General features: G+C 39.1%; 1 protein-coding gene across 1 annotated transcript in view; it reads right to left on the bottom strand.

The window, feature by feature from the left end:
• Positions 1–12950, bottom strand: part of iqsec3a (IQ motif and Sec7 domain ArfGEF 3a) — a gene marked incomplete at both ends in the record, with an annotated part of 148042 nt that overhangs the window by 49819 nt on the left and 85273 nt on the right. Inside the window, one exon of the mRNA XM_081362751.1 lies at positions 7758–7919. Within this exon, the coding sequence (XP_081218877.1) occupies positions 7758–7919 (162 nt within the window). The remainder of the gene's footprint in view (positions 1–7757; positions 7920–12950) is intronic.

The raw sequence follows: 12950 nt of genomic DNA, 5'->3' as shown, positions 1-12950 counted from the left end.
TGTGGGTCAAGGGGCCCAAAACTCGCAGGGACAGTGGAGGCTGCTTGGGGACAGTGGATCTCCACTGAGGGCATATCTGTTCACACCTGTATAATCCTGCCAATAACAGGGAAGCAGATTTCAATGAGGCTCACCGTATTGCCCAAAGTATTGTGAAGTGCACTTTAGGGAGGTGGAGGTTATGTTTTCAGGCTTTTCAGAAGTCCTTGTCTTCTCTGTGCGCCACAAAAGTGCTGTGCTGTAATATCATTGTTGCACAACATTGCAGTTCATGCGAGAGTGCCCTTGGACGTCAGGGAGGTAGGCGAAGAGGTGGAGGAAGAGAATGAAGATGGCATGAGACGTTGTGATGAACAACCAACACATGTTCAATACATGGCTGAGTTTCGTGCATGCCAACATGTCAATGACACGTTTTTTATTTCCTCCTTTATTTTCCCCCAGTCTTTAAAGCACACTAGCCATTTCCCTGTTAAATATAACATTTGTAGGCCTACTCTCCTTGAAATGTCCATATACAGCAGTGTACCTTTTCATTCCTTAATTTATTTATGCATTAATATTTTTTACTTTTTTATTCATTATTATTTCTTTATTGAATTATGTTAAATTAATTTAAGCAAACAAAAAACAAGTTAAAAAACTAATAAACAAATGAACAAAAACAATATTAAAGTATTAAAATATTCCCTTTTCACAAGATGTAAAATAAGTCTCTGATGTCCCCAGAGTGTGCATGTTAAGTTTTAACTCAAAATATGCAACAGATCATTTTTTACAGCATGTTTAAATTGTCACTTTTTGGGGCTGAGAAAAACACGGCGTTTTAGTGTGTATCCATTTAAATGCAAATGAGCTGCTGCTGCCGGTACAGAGGGCGGAGCCTCACAAGCTATGTGAGGCTATGCTAAAACTGCAGAGTCAGTCAACAGTCGTGGGAGGGGCTTGTGCAAAAGTACGTCACATGCCCAGAATCTGAAAACGGCTTGTTCTGAGACACTGCTTATGATTTATGGGGATAAAAAAAAAGCACTGGGTGGATTTTATAGGTGCCCTTTGAAGTCAAATTGGACAGGAGTAAAGTTTAGGTGCAATTTGCCGGTTGTCCTGCATGTGACCTCATTACTCTGTCACCTTACGATGCACTTAGGGATTTACGATTACTTCAGAGAACTCATAGTTATACGAAGATTTTCAATTACTACTTAAATTAAGATGGTTTTTGGGAAATGGCCCGGAAGTCTAAAATGATTCGTACAATCATTTTACGATCTACTTAGGCTTACAATGCTTTTGGGAAACACAGCCCAGTTTGACACAGTGACATCTTTGACAAAAGATTGTTGAGGTTGCACAGTCTGCCTTGGCTTCTACCCAAGATCTCACTGGGGTCATTTTTATATAACATGACAAGCATCAATCATAAATTGTCTTGCTGCTCTCGGTGGAGCTTCTTTTTGGACAGGGTATATGAAATCTGTCAACTGCGTCAGGTGTATTTCTGGGAACTATCTTTCTAGAAAGTAGACAAGATAACTTGAAATCTACTTGAAAAGCCCACCTATTCTAGTAACCTAACCAACAGTGTACTGGATGTAGGATTAGAATTGGTTGAAGGTTTGTTTCATGTAATTATGCCTAATTTACTGTTGTTATTATTATGGTAAGTACATGTAACAAATGTAACAAGGACACTGTAAAATAAAGTGTAACCCTCTACATATAATAAAATTTGATATGACAAGTGTTACTAAAGTAAATCATGGTAAATGTTGGTGATTTGTGGATTGAAAAGAAATTAATTGTTTTTCAATAAAAAAAAACTTTGTTGCACAAAGTTTTGTTTTCCGAGTCAGTGTTGTTGAGAATGTCCGCTCTGTTTCATCTGGCTTTAAATGAAAAAATCTGAGACATTTGTAGTTTGTATGGAAGACATATGCGCCAAACTTGAATGCTTCTCACTGGATCACACTGCACTGTTAAAATATTATTTAAAATCTGTAAATACTCTGTAGTTACACTGTTGACACCCCCCCCCCCATAACCTAAAACTTAAATAAACATATTTAAGTTTTTTACCTTATTTGTGCACAACTCTCATCTTTTCATATAGGCACTTAAATAACTTATCTGTAGTAATAAAGGGAATGAGCCTTGCTTTGCATGACCTTGTAAATGAGCTATGGCATCTACTCTCAATATTGTTTCTCTCCCTCTGGAGAGAGGTTCATGCAAACATGGAGTGTTTGCTCTGTTTTAATGTGGGGATATTGCGAATAATTGCTCTGCCAGTCCAAATAAAGAGTGAGCCACAGAAGAACAAAGCTTGTCTGCTGGAAAAAGGTAGGGGTTAAAGGACAGGTCAGTCATGAGATCCCAAGAAGGAATCCAGATTGATGGTTTATTTCATGCTTCTTTGGAAGCATTAGGTGTTTTTCTTTCCCCTTTGTATGTGTTCTGAGGCCATTTTAATAGCAAAGGCATTTGTTTTAATATGCAACGGCAGCATGTCTACACCGCAAACAAACAGCTTCTATGCAGAACTCTCAATAAGCTTGCACTGGACTGAGGGAAATGAAAATATGAATGTCCATTTATAATATCAGCATGAAATATTCATCATATTCTGGCAGAAGTCTTTGATTTGTTGTGTTGCATGTCATTATCTCATATCTTAAAGTGGTAGGTATAGCAGATCTGTGATTAAAATGAGCTGAAACATTACTTGTTTATGCCTAACTATACAATAATGTTTGGTTGAAGATGGATTATTAGAGATACTCTATAGTGCCAAGGGCACTGCATGAAACCTGTATTGTTGTTAATACTCTCTAATTACCGATTTTGTATTAGTAAATACCAAATGCTACATTTTGTTTTACCACCAAATTAGTTAGTAACACAGCAGAGCTTTGATTTTAGGCTTTATTAACTCCAGAATTTTTTTTGTTGTGCATGAAAGTTATAATTAGCCTGCACTTTTGTCAAATTTTGCCTATTGCAGCCTACCGAAGGTGATAAATGGATTTTTTTTTTATTTTTAAAGATACAACAAAGAGAAAGACTGCTAGGGAATTAGGGAGACTTGCCCCAGACCCAAAGGAGTTTGCAAAAAAACACACATTGGGAAAGCAGCCTGAAACTGCTGCCACAGCAAATACATGGACTGAAGAAATATACAATGGCGATTAGATAAGAAGCAAAAACTGTCAAGTTAAAACGCTAGTCTACAAGATGTAATTTAAAAGTGCTCACTGGCTGGATCTGGCTTTTTCTCTGCTGTATTCTAATACCAATGTATTTTTCAAACACCCTGTTTTACTTTGTATGTCCCGGCTCCCAGGGTACTTACGTGTAAATGTGTATTGATATGGAATGTATTACATTTATTTAAATTAATTAAAAATAGGTAAATCCTGTAGGTTTGTTGTGGAAGAGTATGCACTATTCAGCTACGAAACCAATGAGGTATACAAAATATATTCGATGTGTGCTATATATATAATCTAACCTTTCATTGAAGTAAAATAATTGAAAGTGGGGGGAATATATGAAATGAATATTTTTTCTCCAAAACACATTGGGAACAATTATTTGCCCCCTTTTATTATTATTATTTTTATTATTACTTTTTGCAACCTCCTTTTCCAAGATAACAGCTCTGAGTCTTCTCCTATAATGCCTGATGAGTTTGGAGAACACCTGACAAGAGATCAGAGACTATTTCTCCATACAGAATCTCTCCAGATCCTTCAGATTATCAGATCCATGTTTTGTTTTGATTTAGATGTTTGTTTTTGGATCACTGTCCTGTTGGAAGATCCAAACATGGCCCATTATAAGATTTCTAGAAGAGGTTGTCAGGTTTAGATTTTTTAACTGTTGGTATTTGATCGAATCCATGATGCCATGTATCTGAACAAGATGCCCAGGACCTCCGGCAGAAAATTAGGCCCACAGCATTAAAGAGTATTTCATTTTACACATGGGGTACTTTTTTATCCCTGTATGAACCAAACCCATGTGTTTGCTGTCAAAAATGCTATTTTTTTTGTTTCATCTGGCCATAGAACCCGTCCCGTTTGAAGTTTCAGTAGTGTCAGTTACTTTTCAAATGTTCTATGGTCAGATGAAACAAAAATAAAAAGAGCTTTTTGGCAGCAAACACTTAATATGGGGTTGGAAAATGAGTGTGCTGAACTGAAGAGAAGAAGCGCCAACATGAATCTGGGAATCTGAAGGATCTGGAGAGATTCTGTATGGAGGAATGGTCTCTGATCTCTTGTCAGGTGTCAAACGCATCAGGCATTAAAGGAGAAGACTCAGAGCTGTTATCTTGGAAAAAGGAGGTTGCAAAAAGTATTTAATAAAAGGGGGCAAATAATAGTTCCCAATGTGTTTTGGAAAAAAACAATTATTTCATAATGTAATTTCCCCCATTTCATAATGTGATTTTCTTCTACTGACATTTTAATACTAAGCCTACCTTGACCTTTGCACAAAAAAAAAAAAAAAATCAAGCTTTCGTGGAGATGTTGGGCAAGAAAAAAAAAAAAAGATTATAAACACCAGGGATTGATGGATTACCAGAGCATTGCAAAGCTTTCTGGGGAGTATTTGAAAAAGACCTTTCCAGGGTTCTATGGGAAAATAATAAAGCTCCCAAATGCTCCAAAAATGTATCAAGGTGAAGTTATTTCTTTACTTCCAAACGTAACATTCTTATTGACTTCTTGAATTAAATGCAATATTATGATCTAGTATTTTACATTACAGGTATTTTTTCACTGATTAAGTATTATTTCATTTAAATACTCTCCTCCCATAAATTTAGCGTCTGAAAGGGAAATGTCTCGATTACGTATGTAACCCTCATTCCCTGAAGAAGGGAACGGAGATGAAGTCGACGTGTTGACTGATTGGGATCACGCTTAGGGAACCTGTCATCTTTGAGTATTGATAAAACGAGCCAATGCACATTGGCGTGCGAGAAAAAAATGCCCAGCAGCGCGGGGTTAAACACGGAAGCGTATGCACGCACCACTTGTTTTTCGCTGAGGAGCCGAGCGGAGCCTGGAGTCAGTGGTGGACCAGCAGTAGTGGCGACGGGACTACGTCTCAGCTCCCTCCTTCAGGGAATGAGGGTTACATACGTAACCGAGACGTTCCCTTTCTGTTGCTCACGTTCAGTGTAGTCGACGTGTCAACTGATTGGGATCCCTATTAAAACGTCACTAGTGCTGCCACCTTCCAGTGCCTAGACAAAAGCCTCCTGACCCCCCGCTAGAGGTCTGTAAGCCCATCGGGACCCGACAGGGCCCGACACACTAAGCCCATTTGAGCCGGGCTCGGGTCGGACTCATACTTTTTACAGATCGGGCTCGGGTCGGACTCGGGCTTATTTAGCTTCTCTCCTTTCATTGTGCCCATAATATACATGCAGAGCCAACGTCACATAGTGTGTAAGAAATATTGTTATATTTATTATATTATTAATATTATACATCGCCTAAGCAACACAAATGTAATACGCACACGTGTCACTCACGTGCATTAACAGGTGACAGTTGACCATGCAGAGGATCAGTTTTATTAATATTATTTAACATTAGCTAGTTGGCGAAGAGTTCTTCATTTTTGAACATTGTTTTGAACATTGTTCTTCAGTTACTTAAAAGCAAAGAAAGGTAGGCTGTTTATTTATTTCCTAGGTAGGCCATATATTACTCAAGCTTTGCCAAGAGAAAGACACGGGCTTGCCTCAGGGAGCCGTACCGTGGATAATACACATATGGGATCGCTGTAGGGATCACAACATATGGACCCAGCCTAGCACAAGTTCCACCAGTGCATATGAGTGGTAGGCCTAGCATCGGATGCTCCGCCACTTCTAATGCTGAAGGGGTGTGGAGGAGCTCAACATGGTTTGACTAAAGGGGAACTCAACTGGAGCAAGAATGGCACACGTATCCAGTCCATATGAGGGGACTGGCGCAGCAAGCCGACACATCGAGCGGGGCTCACGGTGTTAACTGGCTTCTACTGTATGTGAAGAGAGCACACAGGAAGCAACCGGCTCAACAAGTAGGCTATAGAATCTAGCAAACGTGTTAGGTGTCGCCCAGCCCGCAGCTCTACAAATATCTGTTAGTGAGGCACCCTGCACCAACGCCCAGGAAGCAGCTACACTCCGGGCTCGCAGTCCCGGGGGACAAGGTGCATCTTGGGACTCATACGCCAAGATGATGGCATCCACTATCCAGTGGGCCAACCTCTGCTTGGAGACGGCCTTTCCCTTCCTCTACCGTATGGTGCCCCGTACCTGAGAGAGAAGGTCCTCCCTCAGAGGAATGGGTCAGGGAGGGGCTGTCGAGAGGAGCATAAGTTCGGGGAGCCAGGTCCGGTTGGGCCAATAAGGGGCAACTAGCAAGACCTGCTCCTCTTCCTCTCTGACTTTGCACAGTGTCTGTGCAAGAAGGCTCACTGGGGGAAACGCATACTTGTGGAGGCCCCGGGGCCAGCTGTGTGCCAGCGCATCCATGCCGAGGGTCCCCTCGGTCAGGGAGTAAAACAACTGTCAATGGGACGAATCCAGAGAGGCAAACAGATCTATCTGTGCGGCCCCGAAGTGGTCCCAGATCAGCTGGACCGCCTGGGGATGGAGTCTCCACTCTCCCTGGGCCACAGGCTGTCATGAGAGCTTGTTGGCGGCACGATTGAGCAGGCCGGAAATATAAGTGGCACAAAGTGACCTCAGATGCTTCTGACTCCATAGGAGGAGTTGCCAGATTGAGGACACACAACAGGTATTAGCTGTTAATTGACAATGAAAGGTGAGGACACTTGCATACTATAAATTGATGAGTTGACACTGTAAGTTGATGAGTTAATTTAATGATTTATGATGAGTTGATATCACGTTTTAATATGCAGTTTGTTAGCTGGCTTCCATGGCTGCAATATGCTGTGTTTTCCGCCAATTGGCATCCCGGGGTGTCGAAATACTATTTGGTGAACTGGCAGTGGGCGAGATCACACAGACCAAAACAAAAACAAACATTCCAACACAGAACGCACATTTCAAAACAGAATAACTGGCTATGTCATTGTTTTTCAGAGAAACAAGTATGTGCACTCATCATGTTTCCTAAATATCTGCAAGCATATCATGGTATTTTTATGCTTTAGTACAGTCAAAAACTTACATACAGCACCTTTAAGTTTACACAGGGCCTAATATAAGCATAAGCGTATTTATTCATTTGGGGCTAGAAGATCATCACTTCAGAAACCTCATATACTGTACTGCACTACACACACACACAGAGAGAGAGAGAGAGAGAGAGAGAGAGAGAGAGAGAGAGAGAGAGAGAGAGAGAGAGAGAGAGAGAGAGAGAGAGAGAGAGAGAGAGAGAGAGAGAGAGAGAGAGAGAGAGAGAGAGAGAGAGAGAGAGAGAGAGAGAGAGAGAGAGAGAGAGAGAGAGAGAGAGAGAGAGAGAGAGAATCTGCTAAGAGGTCTCAAGAGAGCATAATTTTCAAGTGCAAAGCTCTGCAGTTTGACTGTGGGAGCTCAGCAGCCAAGGGAGATCTCATTAAAAAAATGCCACGACTCTCCAAAATCCACAGAGAAAAAAACAATTGCTTCCATTTAAAAGTATAAATATTCTCTTTTTTACGATATATTTTGCACACAGCTACAGATTCTCATTGATCTTTTTCTTGAGCTATGGATTATGGTAGGATTTTCATATACTCACTCTAACACATCTCTGTTAAACGGCTTCTTGCTGTTGCCAAGAAACTCGCCGATCATCTGTCGGCTCAGCCCCTTCCTCTGGAGCAGGAAGTGCGCCACACCTATGGGTGTATCCGGAATGAAACCACGAGAGATGAGAAACTGAAGGCCCTTGTCTGGATTTCTGTTCGATTCAAAGAAAAAGAGGTAGACAGCAGATGGGAGTTGGGAGTTGGGACAAAGAGAGAGAGAGAGAGAAACATATTAGTACTGTTAACACAATATTAGTTAACACAAGATTATTAGTGAACAGTAATATAAAAAAAATAGTCTATTCCCCACACAAAGCTATTTTATGACTTCAGAAGATATTAACAGTTGTATGGACTAATTTTCTGTGATTTTGTGAGCACTTCTGATTCATTAGCCTATAGTTAATAACTGAATAAGAATAAGAATAACAAAAGGTAGTACATGATCAAATAAATTGCGCTTCAAACCAGTGTGTTTATGATTACGATAACAAACAACAGTTTGCAATATCAAGCAACATAATGGACAAGTTTTGTACAGCTTAAATAAATGGAAGTGGATGAAACCAGAAGCCTTTCAGATATAAAAATGTAGAAACATGTACATGCCATGATGAAACAGGTCTGTTAGGCTCTCTTGAAAGGACAGACACCTTCACATTCCACAAAAGCCAAGTGCGCATTAATAACCTCTATTTTTCCATTCAGTGCCTTATCAATAACCAGAATGTCAACGCTTTCCTGCCTTCAGACAATAAAAGTGACAACGAGGGACAGAAAGAAGCTTCTCGGCTGTACTTTATAGAGTTGCTTTATTCCTCTGGTCAGCATTCTCATTGCTAAGTCTTTGCCCGGGGGGGAAAAAAAGTACATGGATTTATAGAGGGTCCAATAAACTTTCATTCATCCACATGCTGAGAAAACCACGTTCTCTGACTGCATTCTACAATATCCCTATTTCACAGCTTCTTCCCTATTCATTACACTGATTTACTCCTTATATTAAATGCACGACTCTTGCTGACACAGTCTAGCTTTACTGAGGAGAACATGATATTATGAACAGCCTGTTTGTCAGTTACAATAAAAAGCCTGTTACTATGTTTTACTGTAAGGGCATTGAAATGATATGCAATTGAATGATATTAGATTCTGGAAGGGTTATGCTGTTTTTCTTTTATCTGTTTATTGTGATGGAGAAAACAGAAAAAAAAATTGACTCTGGTGATTCATTAAACAAGTTAAATGGCCCATACATCTCTAGAGTGCGTCTGTTCATTTAAACTTTCTATCAAGTAAAAATGGTTGTAATTTTTGCAGAAAACGTATATAAATGCTACAGTAAAAACTTAATAGGTTAACTGTATGTTAAAAATATATTACATTAGATGCATGAATTTAATTTGGAAAGTTTAGCTCCTTCCATTAGAGAGGAAGTGTCCTGTGTTTAAAATGCAGATTAATTCATTTATTTAATAATAACGTGTCTGTGGCGGTTGCAGCAAGGATGGAAATAAAAGAGTTGGATATAATTGCAAGCAGTTCTTTTTAATTAAATCAAACTCAAAATAACACTTCTCAGGGTAACTAACACAGACAAGATCAGACAAAAGCCCTATTCGGACAGACTAGGTTTTTTTTAATGAATCACTTGATATAACTTTTATTTATTATTAAAATCCTATTTAAATTAACTTCAAATAGCATAAGTTTAAGTGAGCAGAGACATCTATACAAGTATCTTACCTGACACTGATATTAAAAAGGGCAGTATTTACAGTTTCCACGATTTGGCTTTATTTATCAATGTTGTAATTTTTTATTTTTTCATCGGATACCATCCATGTTGAAATGTAATGAAACCATGTGAAAGATTGGTGCGCAAACGGTAGCTCAGGTATAGGTAAAAAAAAAAAAAAAAAACATAAGGAGAAGCATTAGTATAATACAGTGTACAATATCAGCAATCACAGACATTCGCACACAGATTAGATTTCTCAAAGTTCTACGAAAAACAGTAGGTAACTTGCCCTGGAATTTTCAATGAGGTTGTGTAAGAAAAACACAGATTTACATAATCATAAAGTACATCTGTGAAATATAACCCAGAACGTTGGCACAACGTACCCAACCTTCTAGCGTTTTAACAACATGGCCAAAAGGTTGCTATAACTGCGTTGTGTGGTGAAGGTTGTTACAGCATTGTCACAATGTTGACATTGAACCACCGTTCAGGGACATAGCTTAAAGGTCCCATGACATGCTACTTTTTGTAGGTTTTAATATAGGCCTTAGTGGTCCCTAGTACTGTATCTGAAATAAATTTTCAAAAATTCAGCCTCGGTGCAGAATTATAGCCACTACAAGCCAGTCCCAGAATGAGCTTCCTTCCAACAGGCCGTTTCGGTGTCTGTAGCTTTAAATACTAATGAGGAGGAGAAAGGCGGCGCAAGGTGGAGGGTGGGTGTGGCCTTGACCATCTTGCGCAACGGTACCGGTCCGTGCATGTTTACGTTGGATATAGCAATGGCACGAGGACACGCAGTCATTCAAGCATTTCAGTTTGACCCAGAATCTGATCCGGATGGAAAAGCAACAACTCAGTGGTTCCAGCAGGACGTTTCCGAATGGTTAGTTTAAAATATTATGTCTGGATACGGTACTTTATTCGGATGGTTTACAGTTATTATCATGTAGCTAACGCTAACCTACTGTTTCCTTTTCATGGGAGATCTGTAACATCTGTAATTTATCTTATTACAATTACATCATCAAGCTCTGCGATCTTGAAATGTGGATATCGCGCGCGCCGTATAACCAACAGGAAAACGGTTATCCAAATAACAAAGAAGTGTACAACACTCGCGTTACAGTGTGTGTATTCACACGCATAAACTGCATAGCTAATGTGACAGCCACATTCTACGTGTAACAGTCTAGGCAACCATAAACAGTAAAGCAACACACTTATATATCATTAGTTGACTTACTTGTCCGAGGTGTGTAGCTGAGCCAAAGAGAGTGATCCAGACTTTAGTTTCAGACGTTCAGCAAGCCCAGCTCTGTATTAACCCTTCGGTGTTCATTTGTAACGTTACATCCAATTATTGAGCAATTGTTATGCTTCGCTCGCTCAAAAGCCATGATATCTCTCGTGGACAAACTAAAATCGCGCGCGTTCCTACTTCCTAGCTCATTTTCTCATGGGCGGAAAATATTCTCTGGGCGGGCAAAGCAGAGACAGGGGAGGTAACATTCCTCCTTATGACGTCACAAGGAGGAGATTCAAGGTCAGCGCGATTGAGCTTCCATTTTCTCAAAGGCAGAGAAAGATAGCAAAAGCTCGATTTACATCGATTGAAATTTCTAGACACTTGGGGACCATATACAGGCTAGGGGAACTCATATTAATGTTAAAAAACCTCAGAAAGTGAAAATTTCATGTCATGGGACCTTTAAGGTTGTGCCTATGGTGTCTGGACAACCACTGGACGACATGTGTACTCGTCACTGCCCTGAAGCACGAAAATTTGCCTTTTAAAATTCAACCGACCGTTGGCCCTTCTCATTCTTCATCGAACAATGATGCGAGAGAATCACTTTTAATTTACCAAATTTACGTAATTATTCAAACACAACCTACAACTTCCTTGTCTAATGTGACATTTATTTAAACATCACTTACAGGTGTTGATTATAATTAATCTACTGTTAGGCCCATAAATAATAATAAGGATAAACAATATTTAGAAAGTATATAATTATCTAACATATTAACCACAAAACAAAACTTGCTAAATGTGGGATATCTATATCTAGCATAAAAAAAAAATATTATCAGAATGTCGTCTCTCAGTTGCTGAATGTCGTGCAACAACGTTGCTACAGCCCAATTGTATTGTCTTACAATTCCACGTTGTTACAATGTTGCGAGCACGTAGACAGCGACGTTGCCATAGTAGAAATGCAACACGCCACAGACTTTGCCACAACGTAAATGTGTTTGCTGGGTTATTACTGATTTTCTGGAGCTCAGCTATACAACTACAGTTACTACACAGACTGTCAACATACTCTCAACAGGTAAATGATTTCTTTATTAAAATGTCTATAACTTATACCTTTAAAAATTGTAACAATAATTTCCTAACAATCATGTTTTATTCTCTTTTAGTTTAACAGAACATGTAGCGTGAGCAGCTCTGTTCAGTTAAGGATACTTATCTTCTCTTCTCCACAAAGTAACAGAGATATGGAATTTATGATCCATATTGTTAGATTTTTTTTTAATTATGACTTTATGCCTAAACATACCCAATCACAAAAAAAAAACCATTAAAGCTATACCATGACTTTATATCACTTTTTCCTTTTAACATGGTAAAGGGCTCATTCTGTCCATTTTTGCTAATTTTGGCCTTCATGAACATAATTGTTTTTACGTAATCAAATGGAAGAGACACAATGTAAAACTCAATTGTTTATTTCAGATGCTGTCATGTACCATAACCTCATCATCTGCAAAGAGAAACTGCCACTCAGAATACACACATAATGAAGGATGTAAAGACATCATAAGGGATTGTGAACTGGAACATGGTCTTCATTACATATATATCGTGTTCAATGTCAATTGTTATTTATTAATGTATTAAGCAAACAACTGTTATTAGAGCACTGCCATTTTTGCTACAATCTGCCGTGTCAATAAAAAATAAAAGTACATGAACAAGAACATGCTGTTTTTTTTATGTAAAACCCAAATAGAGGCAACAAGATATAAATATTGTTGAAAAGGTTAAAACACCATTAAGGTTCTATATAGCACTTTCAAAGCATAGTTCTTTATGAAACCTTATTAAAAGGGTTCTATTTAGCACCAAAAAGGGTTCTGTTATTGTTACAAGCCGAAGAACCCGTGCGTAGGGGTCAGGGGTTAGTCTTCCACCGTACGGCCATGATTATAGCTTATAAAGTTCCTTACACAAACACATGGCTTCACGTCAGAAGGCCTTTATTGGAACCATATGGATTACTTTATATGTACTTTTTTGGGGTTCAGATTTTCACCAGCTTTTCACTCCCTTTATAAAGCTGGAGGAGACAGGACATTTTTTAATATAACTCATAAATGTCATATACACCTAGGATGGCTTCAGGGTGAGTAAATCGTGGGCTAATTT

This window comes from Scardinius erythrophthalmus, assembly GCF_964197995.2.
Source record: "Scardinius erythrophthalmus genome assembly, chromosome: 4".
NCBI classification, from domain to species: domain Eukaryota; kingdom Metazoa; phylum Chordata; class Actinopteri; order Cypriniformes; family Leuciscidae; genus Scardinius; species Scardinius erythrophthalmus.
The sequence above is the reverse complement of the archived record's forward strand: the minus strand, read 5'-3'. Positions and strand labels throughout refer to the sequence as shown.